At 38.8% G+C, this 19,707-nt stretch overlaps 1 protein-coding gene across 3 annotated transcripts in view; it reads left to right on the top strand.

Annotated features, from left to right (window-relative positions):
- Positions 1–19,023, top strand: part of ATXN7L1 (ataxin 7 like 1) — a 192,581-nt gene extending 173,558 nt beyond the window's left edge. For 2 of the 3 annotated variants that reach the window (XM_077472253.1, XM_077472255.1), the window contains 2 exons: positions 5,368–5,442; positions 9,061–19,023. In XM_077472253.1, the coding sequence (XP_077328379.1) occupies positions 5,368–5,442; positions 9,061–9,102 (117 nt within the window). In that variant the 3' untranslated portion in view covers positions 9,103–19,023. The remainder of the gene's footprint in view (positions 1–5,367; positions 5,443–9,060) is intronic. The other variant, XM_077472254.1, reaches the window with a different exon arrangement.
- The last annotated feature ends 684 nt before the right edge of the window (positions 19,024–19,707 follow it).

The raw sequence follows: 19,707 nt of genomic DNA, 5'->3' as shown, positions 1-19,707 counted from the left end.
TGTCTGTCCACTCTTTCAGTACCCCAAAATTTTAAACGTCTAGGATCACTGTTATGGCATTGTCTATGGGTCCTGAGGCCCTTTTTGATATTAACGTGCTCCCCGATGCAAGCGCTCAGGGGTTGGGAAGTTCGGCCTATATGTTGGAGTCCACTGCAACTGCACTCCAACATATAGACCACTCCACGGGTGCCACACGTAATAAAAGATTTTTGATTTGATAAGTCCTATTAGTGGAAAAAGAGGCAAACTTCTTGCGTTTTATGTTAAATCTGCACTGCTCGCATGCTGGACACTGTCCACAAGCATAAAAACCCGAAAGGAAATAAGATTCTATGTTCCTTAAAAATGGGTGGGTCAATGACTCCTGGGGCTATGACATCCCTAAGAGTGGGGGCTCTTTTGTAAATAAATTGGGGGCGTGGAGGAAGGACTGTTCCTGGTATTTTGTCCTTCCTCAGTACCACCCAATGTTTTGTTTAATATACTCTCGAATTGTTTGTGTTGAATATTAAAATCCAGAAACATTTTAAATTCATATTTAGCATCCTTTTTATTATTAGAATCCGAGATCAAACTGATTCTATCTAGGACACCAACCTTTTCTATCTCATTCTGAATTTGGTCCTTAAGGATAACCCTTTTAGTGGAATTTGTCTGCCAAGATTTGAGATTGGGTTAAAAAGTCAGTATTAGAAGAGCAATTACAACTTGGGCGAATAAGTTGCCCTCTAGGAATATTACAAAGCCAACTTTTATGGTGGCAGCTGTCAAGAGGGATATAACCATTCTGATCAGCTGGCTTAAAGAAATTCCATGTCTTGAATACAGCTCCCTTCCTATAAATCTCTAAATCAAGGAACACCATTTTCTGGGTATCTATGTTCCATGAGAGAGATATGTTTTTAGTGTTGGTATTCAACTTCAGCATAAATGCTTCAAGGCTAGACATGTCACCCTCCCAAATCATGATGAGATCATCAATGTATCGTTTATAGCACTTTAATTGGTTAGTGCGTTCCTGGAAAATACTTTCCTCCTCCCACAAGGCCATAAACAATTTTGCCACGCTAGGGGCAAATTTGGCCCCCATGGCAACGCCCATGTTTGTAGATAGAAATTTCTGTCGTACCAGAAATAATTCTTGGTTGGGCAGAATTCTAAACACTGTAATATGAATTTTCTGTGTCTACTAGAAAGATCAGATTTTAACAGAGACAATTTAACATAAAGAATAGCATCAGAATGGCTAATGATGGTATATAGAGAACTGACCTCTGCAGTAAACAATATACTATTACTCCTGCAGGGAATCTCCTCCAAAATCTGAATAAACTGGTGTCTCTAAGATGAGCCTTGGTCTCTGAGACAATAGGCTTAAGGAAATGATCAATATACTGGCCTATACGTGCCGAAACTGATTCAATGTGCTTACTATAGGTCTCCCCGGGGGATGTATAGCATCTTTATGGACCATCTGCAAAAAAAATATGATTGGAGTCGTACAGGCACTAAGATCTAGATAATTGGCTTCCTTTTTAGTAAGAACATTTAGTTTCAGACCCTTCTGAACTAGAAGAACCAAATCTTCTTTGAACTCAAAGATAGCATCACTTTTCAGTAATCTATATGTATTAGCGTACCCCAATAAACAAACCATTTCCCCCTTATAAAATTCCTTGCTCATCACTACTAAACCTCCCCCCTTATCGGCTGGGTGCATCACCACCTCTTTTTTGGATTCTAAAGAGGTGATGCCCCCCCCCCCCTTTTTTTTTTTTTTTTTATATAAAAGCGGGGTCTCTAATTTTTCTAACTTTCATTGAATCTAGATCACTTAACACCATATTTTTAAACACTTTGGTGTGTTTAGTGTCCACGTTTGGCGGGTTAAACACTGATATTTGTTCCTAAGATTGTAAAGAGTCCCGACTGGAGTTAAAAAAGACCTTTCAGCGGGTTTGAACATTTTTTAATATTAAGTGTCCTAACAATTTTTGTAAATTTACATAAGTCTGGAATTTGTTAAAATTCTAAACTGGAGCGAATTTGAGTCCGTTATCAAGAACTCTGAATTTGTCATCTGATAGATTAGTGCCACTAATATTGTAAATGCCAGTACCTAGTAATACCAGTACCTAGTAATCTTTTTTTATTCTCCTTTCTGCTCTCCTTCCTCGCGTTATCTCCCCCCCCCCCCCCCCCCCATGTTTCCAGTGAGTGTTTGTGTAGGAGGTTCCCTAAAAAAACAAAAAACAAAACTCCCTTGTTCATCTCTATCTGACAATGGGGCTAAGCGATTATTTGTAGGAATGGGGTTCTCGTGATGATAGTACTCATCCCTCCAACCATTATATTGAGGGGTATTTTGATGATAACCTCCCCTAGGGCCAGATGGATAATTGGGTTTACCTCTAGACATCTGACGTTGATAATTTGTATTACCGTAGAAATGCATATCCGAAGGTGGTGAAGGGGTAGTGTGTGCCACCCCTTCCGATACTCCATTGCCTCAAAGTCCTCTTTGTGAATAAAAGGGACGGTTTTGTTGAAAGTTATGGGATGGTGTTCATGGTTTTGGGGCCAATACAGAAGTACTAAGTTGGTTTATAATCCTCACTGGAGGAAGGGATTTTGATACCTGGTCAGTATTGGAGAAGTAAACTGCTGGGTGTCGCTGTGGCCCCGCCCCGCTGAGGAAGTTCTGGCAAACGTAAGGGGGAGGAGCCACGCACGGATGACGTCACCTGCTGCCATTCTTTGAAACAATCAGCACGCTGTTGTGCTATATGCTTGTATTGTCTTCAACTCATGTGAGTAGTATTTTAAATGTTTGCACATTGAGCACTTAGTCCATTGAGCATCCTTAATCCATTTGCCCCAAATGTCAAATTTTCTAGGACAACCTCTATTACAGTATGTGTCCTTATAGAGAGGTATGGCGGAGTTGACCAGATTCATCCAGACTGAGACTGTAGAAGGAGGCTTTTTTTTTTTTTTCCCAGGCCAAAGTTATTGCCTACCTAGCATAAAAAAAACGTAGTCCCAAGAGTGTCCACCATAGGGGCCAGTTCCTCAACCAGGCCCAACAAGCAAACTCAGAATAGAGGGGGGGAAAAGTCTTGACCAGAAACACTTTGTGTAATCCTAACCACCTACTCTCAGTATTGTGCAATAGCTGGGCAAGACCAAAAGATGTGAATGTAATCGCCCCTAGAATGAGAATATCTCCAGAAGTCTGGTAGTGTGTTTTGGACCATTTTGTGCACCCTGTGTGGAGTATGAAAAGCTGGGTGCACTTTTTTTTTTTTTTAATTGGATGAGGCAAGGGAGACAAGTTGTCTAAAAGGGAAATCCCAGATATCCGGCCAGTTGTCCTCATAAAATCTGGTATATCCACCAACCATTTATTACATAGAACTGACAACTCACTGAGTGTAACATAGCAAAAATGATTGTAGAGAACCTACATAGGTTTTGATGAGCAGTCAGTTCGCACCGTCTCCTCAAGAGTTGATATGGAGATGTGCAATGAGGGTTCAGGAAATTGGCTACTAAAGGCATGAGATAATTGCCAATATCTAAACTAGTAGGAGGAAGGGACATTATATTTTGAACAAATAGTAGGAAATGGAAGCATTTTTTCCCTGATCCACTTCCACTGTGTGCTGCAATGCTTTTATATAAAGTTTGGTCCAGGCATGGGAGAGAGTAGAAATTAGTTAGGGTGGGATTAATCCATAAGGGGGTGTTTGTGGAGCATTGCCTGGAGTAGTCTGTCAAGGCTGAAGCCCGACCTCCAAGGCTTAATGGCGGTGAGCCTAGAAGGCGTCAGCGGGTAAGGGGCCTTATGTCCATGATATAGTAGCAATTGAAGAGCATCCGTAGAGGAGAGTACCGCTGCCTCCAGAACTGTCGCAGTGTTAAAGTGAATTTAGGTAACATTTTCATCTTTACAAGGTTTATATGGGCCAAGTAATGAAAGTGGCAAGTTCTCCCATGCCTCAAGTCTCGCCTTAACAGCAAGCGTTGTTAACAAATTTTATTGCATATAGTCCTTAACCGATCAGAAATCACTAAATCACTATACTCAGGTACTTAAATGTGTCTACCCATTGCAGAGGGATATTTATTTCAGTTACTTATATCAGGCGGCGTATTCACTCTGGCTTCTGGGTCAACTGGAATAAGTTGAGATTTCGTCCAGTTCACCCAGAGGCCTGTGACCTCCGAGAAGGTATTAAGAATGTGGAGAGCACCCTGCAGAGAAGGACCTGCGTGATTATTGGGAAAACAGAGCAGATTGTCGGCATACATGGCCACCCTCTCCTCCAGCCAATGCAGAGGCCTTTGATTTGCAGGGAGCTGCGGAGGGCCTCGCTATCAGTTTCCTGGCTAATAGAGTCGGGGCGAGGGGGCAGCTACATGCCCCTATGGAGTGAAAAAGGACCTGATGGGTGACCTCCCAATTTCACTGATGTGGAAGTGTTCTTGTATAAGGTACGCAACCATTGAATGAAGATAGGCAAGAATCCCATACATCTCATGGCTTCCCACAAGTACTCCCATTCCACTGTGTCAAGCGCTTTTTCTGTGTCTAGGGATGCAATTACCCATTTACCTTGGTTGGAGTGAGAGGAGTGGATATTATTGAAGAGTCTATGAATATTTATATCTGTGGATTTACCGGATATAAATCCTGTTTGGTCCGAGTCTATAACCGTAGGGAGAATGCTATCTATTCGTTAAAAGCTTGGTAAGAATTTTGATGTCCAGGTTTAATAAAACTATTGGCATGTAGGAGGCACAGAGTGCTGGATCTTTAGGACTTTTATGGATTAGACAATGTGAGAGTCGCACTCATGGAGGAGGGGAGTGTGTCGCTCACCAGACAACCTGTGTACAAGGTAGCGAACCGAGGAGCCAACTGTGCACAGTGTGCTTTGTAAATTTCAATTGGGTGGGCCATTCGAGCCTGAGGCCCTCCCACGTGGGAAGAAGTTGATGATCAACAGGATTTCCACTGAAGTTATAGGTCCTACTAGAAATTCCCTCAGTCAGAAAGCTAACCCGGAGCTACCATGTCCAAGAGAGGGGTACATAGCGACAGGGTTGTAATTTGGTGGCAGTAAAGAGGTATAGAGACTTCTATAAAAGGACCTAAACTCTTGTAATATGTCATCTAGAGAGATCACTGTGGATCCCCCATTTGTTTTTATCACTGAGACAATGGTAAGGGGGGTGTCATGATGCGCTAACATGGCCAGAAACCTCCCGTTTTTATCACCCTGTGTTGATAGAACTTTAGTCTGATTTTTTTTTTTCTAGAATACACTTTCTGCACTAAATTTCTTTGTCTCTTACCAGATGGGGAAAAGTAGCAGCGTAGCTTTGTCACAGTCTACTACTTCAAGTACATCAAATACTGCACACAACAAGCAAGTAAGTAGCTACCTGATTGGCAATTTGTATTTGAATATTTGGGATACAATTTTCCTGTATTTTAACCAACTGTGATCAGTTTGTGACTAAACTTCATGTGAAAAGATTATATTGTATAGATGCTGTAGTACATTACTAAAGCTATTATGTAGACATTCAGTTGGTGTTATTTCTGCGTGTTCAGAATTTAATAAAAAGAAAAAAATGATGGCTTTTTTTTATGTATCTAGTGACAAGAAGGGGCACAGTTTTGTCATATTTCCACGATGTTAAAGTTATTTGTGAAGTTGGAAAGAATCTAAAAGTCCAATTTAAAAAACTGAAATAATTTGGTTTTGATGTGGGTGGCAGTGGGTCCAGTCACCCCACAGCTTCTTAAATCTTTTAGTTATTCTAGTGGTATGGTTGCTCGGTGTCCTATTGGGGATGTCTTACCACCAGCATGCTCTAGATATTTAACCTACTTTGTGATTCAACTTATCAACCAAACATAACTAAAATATCAGCTTTGGGAGCTGCCAGCCGTAAACTTATTTCTAAAATCATTGCTCTGCCTGTAACCTACCATTTATTTAATGTCGTGGTATAGAATTGATGGTAGTGTAGACCCTGTGTCTGAATTTAATATTTTTTTTTATGTACAAAGTGTATTAATCTATAGCAATCCATTGGAATTTCTCCATGACTGAGTAAACAAATCTGATTGCAATAGATTTGTGCTCTTTAAACCTTACCATTTCTTGCAGTGCCTTTACAGTATGTATGAGGGCTGTACCGAAAGTAATGCAAAAGTGGGCGTAACATTATTATTAACTTAGTTCGTTGAAATTTCACATGCTGATAGAGTAAATCTTCCTCTGTACAAAGGTACTACTCAACAGTCTCCATCATAAACTGTTCATTTGCGCCATCATGAACTCAACTCTTGAATCCTCTTTGGTAAAATTCTGGTGTGCACTGTTCTTCGCCTCCAATTCACCTCGTCTGTATCATCAAAGTTTTGTCCCCAAAGACTGTTCTTTATTGGACCAAACAAGTGAAAGTCAGAGGGAACTAAATCTGGGCTGTATAATGGCTTACTGACTAGATGGATTTGGCTATCGCCCGATTTTTTTTTTTTTGCCAAAGATGTGTGTGGTCACATATTGTCATGATGAATGTGGATCGTTTTCAGATTCTTGTTCAGTATCTTCCTCCTAATGCTTTTCTAAACTTCTTAAGGGCCTCAATGTACCACTTGCTGCTCACAGTAGGGCCACGTTCATCCCAAAAACAGTCACTGTTACTTTCTGTGCTGATCACTGGCTCTTGAACGTCTTAGGAATTAGGGAAGAGGTGTGACACTATTCCATGGACTGATTTGTTTGTTTCTGGATCATAAAGATATGTCCATGTTTCATCCTCTGTTACTAGATTGGCGAGGGGGAAAAAATAAATAAATTGTGTATTCATTGGCTTCAAATGCTTCCATCAGATCAGAGCAGACTTCCACCCTTCTCTACTTCTAATCTGATGTCAACTGCAGAGGTACCCACTTTGCACACACTTTCCAATATCCTAAATCTTCCACCTGCTTCTTTATGGCATTGTGACAACAGTCCAGTTGTGCATCAAGCTAAAACATTATGACTCGCCTGTCAATGCAAATGTATTCGTCCACTCACTGAGGATTCGTGTCAGTGGTCACGGTTGATAGTCTCCTACTGTCTGGTTTGTCTCCAGCACTGATTTTCCCCCTTCTTTAAACAACTTTATCCATCTGTGCGCATTTCTCTTGTCAATGGTGTCATCTCCATAAACATTCTGTAACCCTCTGTGGATGTCAGACAGCCTGCACCCCTCCTTTGTCAAAAATGTAATGAGGGCATGTTGCTTCTGCTTGGAATCCATTTGTCAAGTATTGACTCGAAATACAAATTTCAAAACTTAAGGGAACCATGGCTAAAGTGTTAAACTCACAACAGTAAAATGAGTTTGTGTATGCAGTAAAGCATTCTTGTTATACTTGCTGTGGAACCGAAGGGGCTAATGCTCCTTCACACTGTGTAAAAAGACTGCTTGATCCTGTCTTCTCTGATCCTTCTCTTCTTCCATAGTCCCCAGTCCATCTCCTGATAGCGCAGAGCTTTTGGAATCACTCTGCACATGCTCAGTTTTGTGTGTATTGCTAGAGAGTCTTTTTTTTTTTTCTCTTGGGAGGGTGCATGTAATTGGCACTGTCCAGACAGGGTCAGAGGTCCTGCAGCCTCATGGGACAGTCAAAGTCCAATGAAATCTCCTCCTGCAAGATTTAACCAGACACTGATAGAAGTCAGAAGACTGGTATATACTTCCATATTCTGCGTACTGTGGGATATAGTGAATGGAGGGTCCTGGGTTTAGTAATACTTTTAACTATGCGCTGCCTTCCCTAAATTCTTCCAGTTTGGGAGCTTTGTAATTTTCCTAGCTTGCTTCGTGTGACCTGAGTCTGTGGGGGGGGGGGGGGGGATATACCCTCACTCCTTTTCTTCCTCCCCTCTTTTCTTTTTCTTTTTTTTCTTTTTAGTTAGATTCTTACTTGTAAACAGGCCCCTGAGGTGGATCACCCTCCCTGCTTACACTCGGACATTACTAGAACACAGCTATGAATGGCCTCCTCGATTGTTACTAACAAATACGGATATCTCGGTACTAGTCAGAGGCCTACACAATTGGTCTTGTTGACTATTGTCTACTGTTGGTATATGGTATGTCTTCTGCTTTAAGATCCTACATGGTAATTCTTTTTTATACTTTTTCAAAATGCAATAAATACATTGAGCTAAAAAAAAGAAGAGTTACTATAGAGGAAGAGTAAAGCCGCGTACACATGGGCGGACTGTCTGTCCAACTTAGCCCACCGAAACACATTTCAGCGGACAGTCCGCTCGTGTGTGGGCTTCAGCTGACTTTTTCAGCGTGCAGTCTGGCGGACTAAGTATTTCGGAATTTCCGTAATATTGTCCGTCCAACTTTGGTTTCAGCGGACAGTCCGCTCGTGAGTAGGCTAGTTCGACAGACTAAGTATGGCGCATGCTCAGAAAGGATTTACACGGCGAAAGGTTGCATTGCTGTGTATTGGACGTCCTATTTCTAGTCCCGTCGTACGTGCTGTACACGTCATCGCGCAAGCTTTCGACGGACTGTCTGTTCATAGTGTGTGGTCAAGTCCGTTCATTCGAAAGTAGGACGGACTGTCCGCCGGATTGTCTGACGGACTTAGTTGGCCAGACAGTCCGCCCGTGTGTACGCGGCTTTACTCTACCAACATGTGAAATTGGAACAACCTATGTAAGTTAATAAAAAAAAGTTATCGCTACGTTTGCATTACCTTCGGTACAGCCCTTGTGTATTTATACGGCAAATGTGGCAGAACATCATCTGTTTTTTTTTTCTTTGCTTTATTACATCAAGTGTGCAGGACCTCATTCACAAAACAGATCAAAGATAAGAGAGCTAGGTGATCTTTTTTTTTTCTGAATAGTTTCATGAATGCTAACTTTTACTAGAGTATAAATGAAACAATAGATCCAATGTAAATAGCAAATAGTGCTATTATAACATACTTGCAATGATCCATATTTCTTTGTTTTTAAGAAGACAACGAACCGCACTGGCAGAATAAGAACACTTCCATGACGCTGAAAAAAATTCAGACAAGTACATTGAGGTATCTGCAGCCCTTCATGAGCTCTTCATTGGCAACGAGCAGGGGGCAGTGTGTCGCCTTTCACAACTACATTATGGAGACGTGTTAGTCTAAAGTTTACAGAACCAAACTGGGTGTTTTTGCTTTGCCATTTATGGTTGGGGAATTACTTTTTAAGTAGAAATCATTCTTCTTGGCCACAAGGGTGTTTTAGGAGAAGAGACAGTTCTGCCTAGAGACCTTTGCTTCAAGAAGGATCATCTTCCCCAGCCTTTATGACCATGAAACGGTCATAGCAGCAATGTCTGTACTCCTTTTTTTTTTTTTTTTTTTTCCTTCCCCTTTATTTCACCATTTATAATATGTTACATGAAAGAGAACTGCAGCAAGGAATGGATGGCACTGGGGTGAAATAATCACAGGTTGTTCCCAACTACATCTGTTACTGTTTTCTGGTAGATTACAACCATGAATAGACCAGTTAGAGCCTTGGGTATTGTTTAATGGCCTCTTTTGTGATGGGAGATGAACTGAAGACAGCTGTTCTGCTCAAGGGTTTGTTATGACTGGCAAAGCAGTGAATTAGCAAGACACCCTCCTTCATTTTTAAAGTCTTCCTTTTCCTTTCCTTGACATCAAACTGCAACTTTCCATAGAAAAAACTTCTGGAAGGAAAAAAATAACATCATGAAGTATAAAGGGGGGAATATTACATTTCTATATTAAAAAATATAACTCATTCCTCTATATATGAGCAGGAGTTAAACGCTTCACTTTTGCTGTTTCATTAGAAGGACATGGGCAGCAGAGCATTGTCTTACAGAGCATCTCCCAATTAGATTGCTGTTTTCAGGTGATTAGATGTATGTTGGTATAATCATGCTGTGTCCTGATTAGAGAGACTTCTCAGTTACTGGGTGTACATGGTGAAGAGTGTGGGGACAGTAAGGTCCACTTCTGGTGATGACACTGGAAATTTATGCTGGCATATCCTAGGCCTATTTAGTAATGTGGTGCAGAGATGGCTTGTGGTTGCTCATTGCAACAAACAAAAAGAAGCATTTATTGGTCTAATTATGCAGTAAAAGCTGATCCATTGTATTGTCCTCACTGACAATGTGTCACTGCTGTTTACACCATGTTATTAAATATTGTCCTCTGACTCCAAATGTTGATTCTGGTCCTTAAACCCCTGTTAAGAAGACCAATGAGTATTTCTCATTAAGTAAATTGATATGTATTTTATGTTGTAACATCATTTTGGTTGCTTCCAATCCAGTCTACAAAGTAAAACTGGCCATACTATGTGGATATCAGCCAGTTCCCAATGAACTGCCCAAAATGTAATACATGGCTGGCCACCTTCTGAGAGAACAGCCTTTTATCCTTTCAGATACAGTTGTAGGGGGATTCGTCCATCTGTGCTTTATAATGTAGATGGAGGAATCTGTTTGATTTTTTTCATTTAGCCTGCAGGCAGAACAAAAAAAATCTAGCGGTTTATGACCAGCTTAAAGGATAAATTCACCTTTCCTGAACATGTTACAAGTTACACCCATATTTAGGGTGTAACATGTAACATTTTGAGCATCAGACCCCCCCCCCCCTGTCCTTGTGGCAGTGAGCCGGGGGATCTTCTCCCTGTACTTGTTGCCACAATTCGAAGAGAGCGTGGCCGTGTCATTGATTTACAAGTCCCTGTAAATTAATGAACTACAAGTACCAACAGCGTTTTCGGCTATCGACTTCTAGTTGTCAATGAACTTACCACGGTGCTGTTGAGTGCTGTGATAGGTCATTGATTCTTCCTGTCAGTGGAAAACTGCCTGTATGATATGGCAGACATCTTACACAGTAAGGACAGTGTGCAGGAGTCCTGCATGCTGCATGGCACCAGTGATCTGCTGATTGCAGGTGCAGTGCTTTCCAGGCTCCTAAAAGAAAACATTGTAAATGCACAAAATATTTAGCTACAAAAAAATGTGCATTTATAATTTTTTGGTAAAAGGTGAACTTGTCCTTTAAATGAAAGATCAACATCATCATAACTGCTAGAAACAACGTACCTGGGAGATAAGATTTCAGTTCCTCTGTGCTTTGGTAGCACTTGCTGTATGCATACCTGTAAAATACACCTTCAATATGAAACTATAAATTAGAGATATGTAAAAATGTTGGTGAATAATCTTCCAATTTTTTTTAGCAAATGGATTATATCTTTTGATTCCCTTCCTAATTCGAGGGTGTGCCAGAAGCCTCAATCATGTTGCTTCATTTTTTTTATATTTTTTGCACACTTCAGCCAATACAGTTGGATCAGTCTAATCTCTTTGATTGTAGTAATATGCAAATTAATGCACATAGTGACAGAAGGGACACCGTTGCAATTTGTAATTTTGAAGGTGTGGTCTATAGAATATAGAAGTGCAACTGTTTGTTTGTCCATATATTTGAGATCTCTTTTATTAGAAAATCTGATCCTGTTCTGGACAATGTTTGCATTGCTATTATTGAACTACCTATACATTTTTTTTTTTTTTGCCCACTGTACATCAAATATTTCCTCCTTCACTATGAAGTATTTTGATAGCATTATCATAGTTGATGGAGTAGTTACTTGAAAGTTGCATCAAACAAAAATGTTTCTGTATTTGCAAATCACTCTAGCAAATTAATAACCTACTATTGCTTTGTAGGCTTGGCAACAAAAAACCCTTATCTTCCACAGAATGAAGTGGAGTTGCCCAAATCAGGGGTTCAATATTTTATTTATACTGTAAAACTCCAGTTAAAAATGTGCCATCCAGCAAGTTGCTGCAGTGTTACCCTATGTAATATGTTTATATTGGGCTACTGGACCAAGGATTATACTTTGGGTGTTTTGGTTTCTATTGGCAACTGATTTTATTTTATTAAAGACCTCTCAAGGCTAAACTGTTATGCGTGGACTGATGAAGTAAGGAGGATCTGATTTTGACCTGTACATTAATCTCACTTCCATTTAGCTGATTAATTTGTGAAGAATAGTTGGCAGGGGCGCTTTAGAGACAGCCTGTACCATAATCTCTGTAGATTTCCCCATTTGACTTCTGTGAGGTCAGCACCGAGGGGAAAAAAGAGATTAAGCTATGGGTTGCAGACTCCCAAAGCCATTATGACTGCATTGCAAGGAACAAGATCAGAAACATGGAGGGGAGATAATTTACACAGTTTGCATTTGTTTGTCCCACTTCACCAGCCCCTGTATAATAGTTTAATGTGTGATTTTTCTTTTTTGTTCATTTTTTTTATTTATTTATTTTTTAAATATGAGCCTTACATGAGAAAATTCCAAATTGCAGATGCCAAGACACTGCCAAAGTTTGAAGACTGCAATGTACAAGATCACTTTGATGACCTGCTATCTCCTGTTTCACTGCAAAGTCTGCTTCACCCTTTGTCCAAACCTGTGTGTATGAAAGCTTTGCAAATTTCAATCATACCGAACTCTTTCTGTCTCAACAGTGTTAAAAGTGCACTTAATATGTTGGCTTAATTTACATCATAATGGTGGGCTTGTTTTTCCTATACAGCTTCATACAGTAACTATAATTAATAAAAAGAAGTTATGAATTAGAGCTAAGATTGTTCAGGGGAAAACATTAAGGATACTAAGGACTTTTTTTGTTGTTATTTAGTGTTAATTTTATAATAATTTATGTTTTGCTGAAATGATTGAGACTGAGTAATGCAACTTAGGAAAGTCAGAGCAATGTTTATATTTTTTTTATATGCGTTATGTTGTATATTTCTAAAGATGAAAATAATCTGTACATATCTTGGTTATTTTTGCACAGTTTTTTTTTAAGATTGTAAGGATCTTACATATGGTCATTATTTATTTATTTTTTTTGTTCTTTCTGGTGTGCTGAAATTGAGGATTGAAATTTAAAATCTTGCCTCTTCCTTTTGCTGCTTTACATTACTTCCTTTAATTACCCGTTTCTTCCTAAAACTTGGAACATACTTTTCCTTTGAACTGTAAATCAGTGTCTAGTAGTGAGCCTGTCCCTCCTCTGCCCAAAGGTCCATGCAGGGGAAATGTAAAGGTAATAATATCAATTCCATATAGCACTAATGCCTCAAAGAACCTATGGTTAGAATACAGTCAATGCCAACAGTAAAGCAATACACATAAGCTTGGTTTAATTTGCCATCAGCCATGGAATATTTGATCTGGGAAGTTGTGCCCTCCTACAATCACGTTTGTTTCTGAAATTTTTGCCCACAAGTCAAGCGAATGGTCTCCCTTTTCTGGAATGTTTATTGAGTAAGTAGTAGTTTGCTAAAAAAAATAATAAGATAAAACAGTGCCTTGTACAATGAGGGGTACAACTACACTTGCAAATTCCAACTGATATTTTTGCCAATGTTGCTTTAGACTTCTGGCAAAATGTAGTTTGCCTTACTGCGGATGGTGTATGTATATATATATATATATATATATATATCACCAGGCACCATAGTGTTCATTGCAATATTGCGGTATGCAAATATGGAAGCCAAGGGGTCTTCATCTTAAATAGGGAGTGATCTGCAGCAAGTGGAGGAACATACAAGCTGAGAGCCTTATCAATACAAGCATGCCAGCCACACGATATGAGCAAACTGGGTAGCTGCAGATCAAGTTATACTTTTCAGGGATATTGTGGTTCTTTTGAGTACTCTGTTTCAAATCGCTCGATCTGCAGAGTTGAATACTTATTCAATTCTCTGGGGATTAAGCAATATTGGTGTGCTCTTATTTAGTAGGTCACCTGAAAAGTACAAGGCTTGCTCTGTTTTCCCCCGTTTGCCATAGGTTGATTCATGTACCTATAATATATTATGATGATGATTCATAAGCCTATCAAATTTTGTTTTGTTTTCCAAGTTCTGGATAAAGGATGAAAACTGGAAATTTACCGCTTTCTGTACTTCCTCTGCTTTAGCTTCCAGAAGTTACTCCCCTATAAGTGTATCCCTTTTATGGGTAGAAGATATTTGGAGAGTGAAAATTCCTGTACTTGGAACAATTACAATGAATTGCTCCTGATTAATCAGATAAACTACTGATGCTATAAGTCTAAGTATTAAATGTTTCACCATCTGAATTGGTCTTTACTACCACTTCCTAAGTTGCTTTCTAACAGTAGGGATCAAATTGCCCTGACTACTACAGTGTTGGGTAAAAACTGTGTTTTGTTACATAAAGTAGTATTATAATACGTGCATAGCCCATCAATTAGTGATGTTTTTCTTTAGTCATTTAGAGTTCACATTACTGATGCATTTTACTGCCTTAGTGTCCTGCAACAATACAGGGAAATAACCTGGAAAATGTTTGGTTTTTATAAATATAGTTTCAGTTATGTTCAGTTGTCCATATAAAATTAACCAAAATATAAACTTTGTATTTTATTCTTTACAAATCTTTGATATGGAAATCTGGGATTTCTTGGCACTAATAATTACATTAAAAAGTTGAGTTTATTAACGTCTGTTAAAAAAAAAAAAAGCTGAGTTTATAAAATGTGGTAAAAAGGCCTTTATGTTGTAATCGAATACTAAGGCTTTTTTCTCACACCCATGCACCACAACACGTGATGCAGGTGCCTTGCAATTTGTTACCACACCCATATACAGAGCAACAAAAATGTAACTGCCCTTCAACCCTTCACAACACACAGATATAAATGAACTGCAGTGTTGTCATGCAGTGCAATGATAGTGCAGGAATATTTTTTTCATATGTTGAGGCTCAAAATAAATGGGCTACTGTAATGCACTACTCATTGTAAATGGAGAAAGGCTAACAAAACAATGTTTAAATCTTACCTCCAGTCTACTTTTTCTCCCCGTGGCCTACTTGCCTTGTCACAAATCACAGTGTGAATACATATTTCAGCATTTTTTTCTTTCAGTAAATTTCCACTTGTGAAAAGAGTTGCTGCCCGTATACACCTTTAGTGTCCTGTAATAGTAAAAAGGCTTCCATTTATGTAGGTAGTCTGCTTTCAGAAGATTAGAAATATTTCTGACTCCTTTAAAAACAAACCAATCACTTTTGGGTCCTGTCATCTTGCAATACTCAATGGTATGGGTGTTGAAGATTATGCATGAATTTCTGTGGCTCCGAATCCTGGTAGAGAGAGCTTCAGACCAACAGAAAATGACCTGGCATTGGACTTAAATCACATATGACTGGTTCATAACTCTCCAGAGCTCAATTATTCACCAGAAATTCTATATCCGCCTAACCTTAACCTAACTCCCAAAATGCATGTTTTAAAAAAATAAAAGTATCCAAGGTAAAAGAAGCGTCAAGTTAATGAAACCACTGGTATATTAAAAATTTGAAGTGCCAAGTTGGAATTGCCCTTTTAATGACTCGATTAGTGTTCAATGTTATGAGGGCAAATCCAACTAAAACTGTCACTTCAGATTTTTTATGTACTAAGGGCCCTCCAGTCTGGTCACATGATCTCTCTCATAAACCAATGTTGTGGTATTAAGGTCCAGTTAAATTCAAACTATACTTAAACCTGCTCCAATCCCCATTCTAAGCCTATTCTAACTACCGTTTAAAGGAAAGAGGTCTATACTTACCTATGCTGAGAGCATTCCGGTCACATGATTGGTTCCCAGTGCTGGCTTCAGTGTAGAGGAGGGACAGCCGACAACGGATGTCCCATAGTAAGTCTGAGTGATGTCACCGCATTGGCTCTGTAGCCGTTGTTGGTGATCTCTGCTTTTCACTGAAGCCTACTCTGCTGGAGAGCTCATATGACCAGACCACAGTGCCCTTAGTAGTTTAAAAATCTGAAGTGTCAGTTTTAGTTGGAGTTCCCTTTAATATGACCCAAGCAGTGTTCTCTTTAACTTTAGATTCAGAACATAAAGGGCATAACTTATTGCCACAGAAACCACCATTAAAACCTAAAAAGGCTTTTGCCATCTCTGTAATCGTTCTGCACTTTACATGTATTTCGCAAAAATAATCAGGGTAATGAAAATCAATGTTTTGATATTAAAGTGGAAGTCCAGTCAAATTCTAACTATACTTAAAGCTTCTCCCAATCTCATTTTAAGCCTATTCTAACTACCCTTTAAAAGAAAGAACTCTATACTTGCCTATGCTGAGGACACTCTGGTCCGGTCAAATGATTAGTTCCCAGCACTAGCTTCAGTGTAGAGGAGGGACAGCCAATAACAATTTTTTCATAGTAAGCCTATGGACGACATCACTGCATAGGTTTTGCGCCTGTTGTTGGCAGTCTCTCCATTGAAGCCGGCTGCTGGAGAGATCATGGGACTGGACTGGAGTACCCTTAGTATAGGTAGGTGTAGACATCTTTTGTTTCACAGAGTAGTTATAATAGGCTTAGAATGGGGGTGTTAGCAGGTTTAAAGAGGAAGTAAATGCACTTTTTATTTTTATTTTTTAATGCTGCCTGCAAGGCAAAGGCATAATGAGCTAGTATGCATAGCATACTAGCTCATTATGAATAAATTACCTGAGAACGAAGCCCCCAAAGCGGACCTCCTCCTTTTATCTTCACCGCTGCCATGTATCCCGGAGTGACTTCCGGGTCTTGCTGCTCTGGTGCTGTGATTCGCCGGAGCCACGATGACGTCACTCCCGCACATGCGCACAGGAGCCGACATGAGCGGCATATCGCCGTGATCTGCGGCGCGCTCAGTGCGCCTGCACGCCACTGTCTACGGCGCATGTGCCATAGACAGTGGTGCCTGTCTTTTTGTAAATATCTCCTAAACTGTGTAGGTTTAGGAGATATTTCTTGGACCTACAGGTAAGCCTTAATCTAGGCTTACCTGTAGGTCAAAGTGGTTTGTAAGGGTTTACAACCACTTTAAGTATAGTTAATATTTGGCTGAACGTCTATATTAAATCAGAGTATTCCACATTTTCTTAAAAATTTAAAGTTATACCTTTAGCCCTCCTATTCCCATTTGTGTTGCAGGCCCCTTTTGTAGTAAATAAGGATGGATGTTTTGGTGATGCATTTTTTCCACTTCTTTAGATATTACACTATACATGTACTGTATGTTTTGGACATACTCACCAGATGCTGAAGAGCAGATGTAGAAGAGGTACTGGATTCATGTCTGGACATGGAAGACCATACAATTGTCTTAATTTTGATTTCCTTAAAACTAGCCCTTCTGTTGAATGAGATGCATAGCTTTGGAGGTGAATGTGTTCATAATGTAATGGAATTGAATTACATTCCCAGCAATAGAAGCTTAGAATCTGCCACACTTTGCAGTGTACAAGCCTGTTAGCCATACGAGTGACATGCAGAACTTATTTGCCTTCTTTTCTATCAATATAACAATGTACATAGCAATGATTGATCTTTGTAGAAAACAGTTTATACAGCATATTCTAACGCTGGAGGCTCAGCCCTTAAAAATCTTTTTATTTTTTTTTCTACACCTTTTATTTTGGGTATGCTGTATCAACCATGACACTTGAACAAAACTCTGATAACTATGGGTTTGATCTGTTGTGTCCTGGGGTTGAAAACCTGTTGACAAAGTCATTTGCACCTAATATCATGTGCTTTCCTGCTACAAAATACAGTTTTTCCAGAAGGCTTTTGAAGATAGCATGCCCGAGTCCCTTTTCTGTAAAGAAACAATTTTTCCTACAATGCATACTTATAACACTATTTTAATTTCCCCTTTTCCTTCTCTTTTCTGTAATATTTATATCAATATAATTCATTCCATATTAATAATACTTGAGAAGCGGTGCGTGATGAGAGGAATCTGATCAAATTGTCATCCACTCTTGCTTTAAAGGGGGGCTAACAATTTCTCAGGGTTCCACGACTACTGTGGAAGCCTCAGTTTGGTTTAGTGTAGAAATACTCCATGGTGTTTTATAATCCGAATGCCTTAACCTTTTCATTGTTGGAGGTATTTCAAATGCTCTTCAGAACTGATAAGGTTAAACTTCATTTAGTAATGCTCTACTATTCATGACAACCTTTGGCTCTCAGTGACTGACAAAGCATGCTGGGATGTGTCTTTTTCTCAACAGCTTAGGGCCTGAGGTTGTCCACCTATGGTATAGGGTCAGTTTCCTAAAAGCCTTAAATAGATTGTTTTCCCTTTCTATCCTTCAGATCTAATCCCACTTGGCAAAGTTATAATCATCCTGGTCTCCTTAATAAATTTGTGGCGAAAAGTTCATAGTCATGCAACTTAAAACCACTATTCGAATCATGTGATTTTTATGTTCTAATTGGTTTGACTGAAATAAGTTAGTAATTTAGTTCTTACAAACTAAAGACCAGGGCAAAAATGTTTAATAAAATGCTTCAGCATATTGAGTTACTTTAATTTCATTGTACTTGAAGTGTCCTCAGACTTGTTGATTTATGTAAAGGATTTCACACTGTTCTTTTATTATTATTTTTTTTTAATATTGGAAGATTTTACTAAGGATTTTTATGGACGGTTAAGCTGGACTGGAGCTGTATTTAAAATAAATACATTTAAAAACATGGGGGTATTTTTCAGTGGTGCAAAACTGTAAAAAACAAAACAAAAAAACCCCTCCCAAAATGTTTCAAGTAGGTGTAAATAGTAAATTCTATGATGTAAAGTTTAAAAAAAAAGAAAAAATAGCTTATAAAGATGAACAAATGTATCTGATTGATACTGCCATGGTCATGTGCCTGGCCTGGAGATATTTTCCAGTGAGGGATGTATTGTTATTGTCTTACATTTAATTTTTTTTTTGTTGTTTTTCTTTATTTTTTTGTAACATGGCTTTGTAAATAAAAATAATTTATATGTTTGTAAGAAAACACATTTGTTTTGTAATTTTTGTTTTAATAAATGGATTTTTTTGGCTAAGATACAGATTTGAATGTTATGAATGTTGTCTACACAACCTTTACACACAAGAATTAAAATGGAATGGAAATGTATATGCAATCAAAAATAGGTGGCATGACAACTGTACGTTCCTAAAGCCAGATATATATTAGATGGTTTTATTTTAATATTATCTGATTTGATGTTCAGATATACCACAGAGTATGCGGGTAGAGCAAAAAGCATGAAAAACTGCCATGTTTTAAAGACTGATTCTCTATGGTATGAAATATCTGGAGACTGCAAAACACAATGCCGTAATCATAGTCTATGGTGTGTTCAAAAGTTGTGCATGTGTCTACATGGAAGTTCTTTTGTTGGTTTCTTTTAAACAAAGCTGATCAAATGGGCAATAGCACTTTCATTGCGAAATCAGGAGGCTCATAGAGGATCAATTCAGAACAATATTTATGGAAAAGAGGAGAGTGTAGCCAAAAGTAAGAAGAAAAAGGGAAAGAGAAGAAATGGAGACTAGTTCTTTTAGCTTTAAAAAAAGAAAAAAAGGGTAAGATTAGGGTTTACTGACCTAGTCTATTGCTCGATTTTTCCATTGAGGTGTAATGCATCCAAATGTACCAATGTTTTTAAAATTTTTCCCACTTAACAAGCTCTTTAGCCTGCATCTTTTCCATAAGCATTATATGATTTAATTCTGTTCACCCACA

The sequence above is a fragment of the Lithobates pipiens genome, unplaced genomic scaffold (genome assembly GCF_037356315.1).
Source record: "Lithobates pipiens isolate NorthernLeopardFrog02 unplaced genomic scaffold, aLitPip1_a1.2 Scaffold_8, whole genome shotgun sequence".
Classification (NCBI taxonomy): Eukaryota; Metazoa; Chordata; class Amphibia; order Anura; family Ranidae; genus Lithobates; species Lithobates pipiens.
Note: the sequence above shows the minus strand (reverse complement) of the source record. Positions and strands in the feature narration are given on the sequence as shown.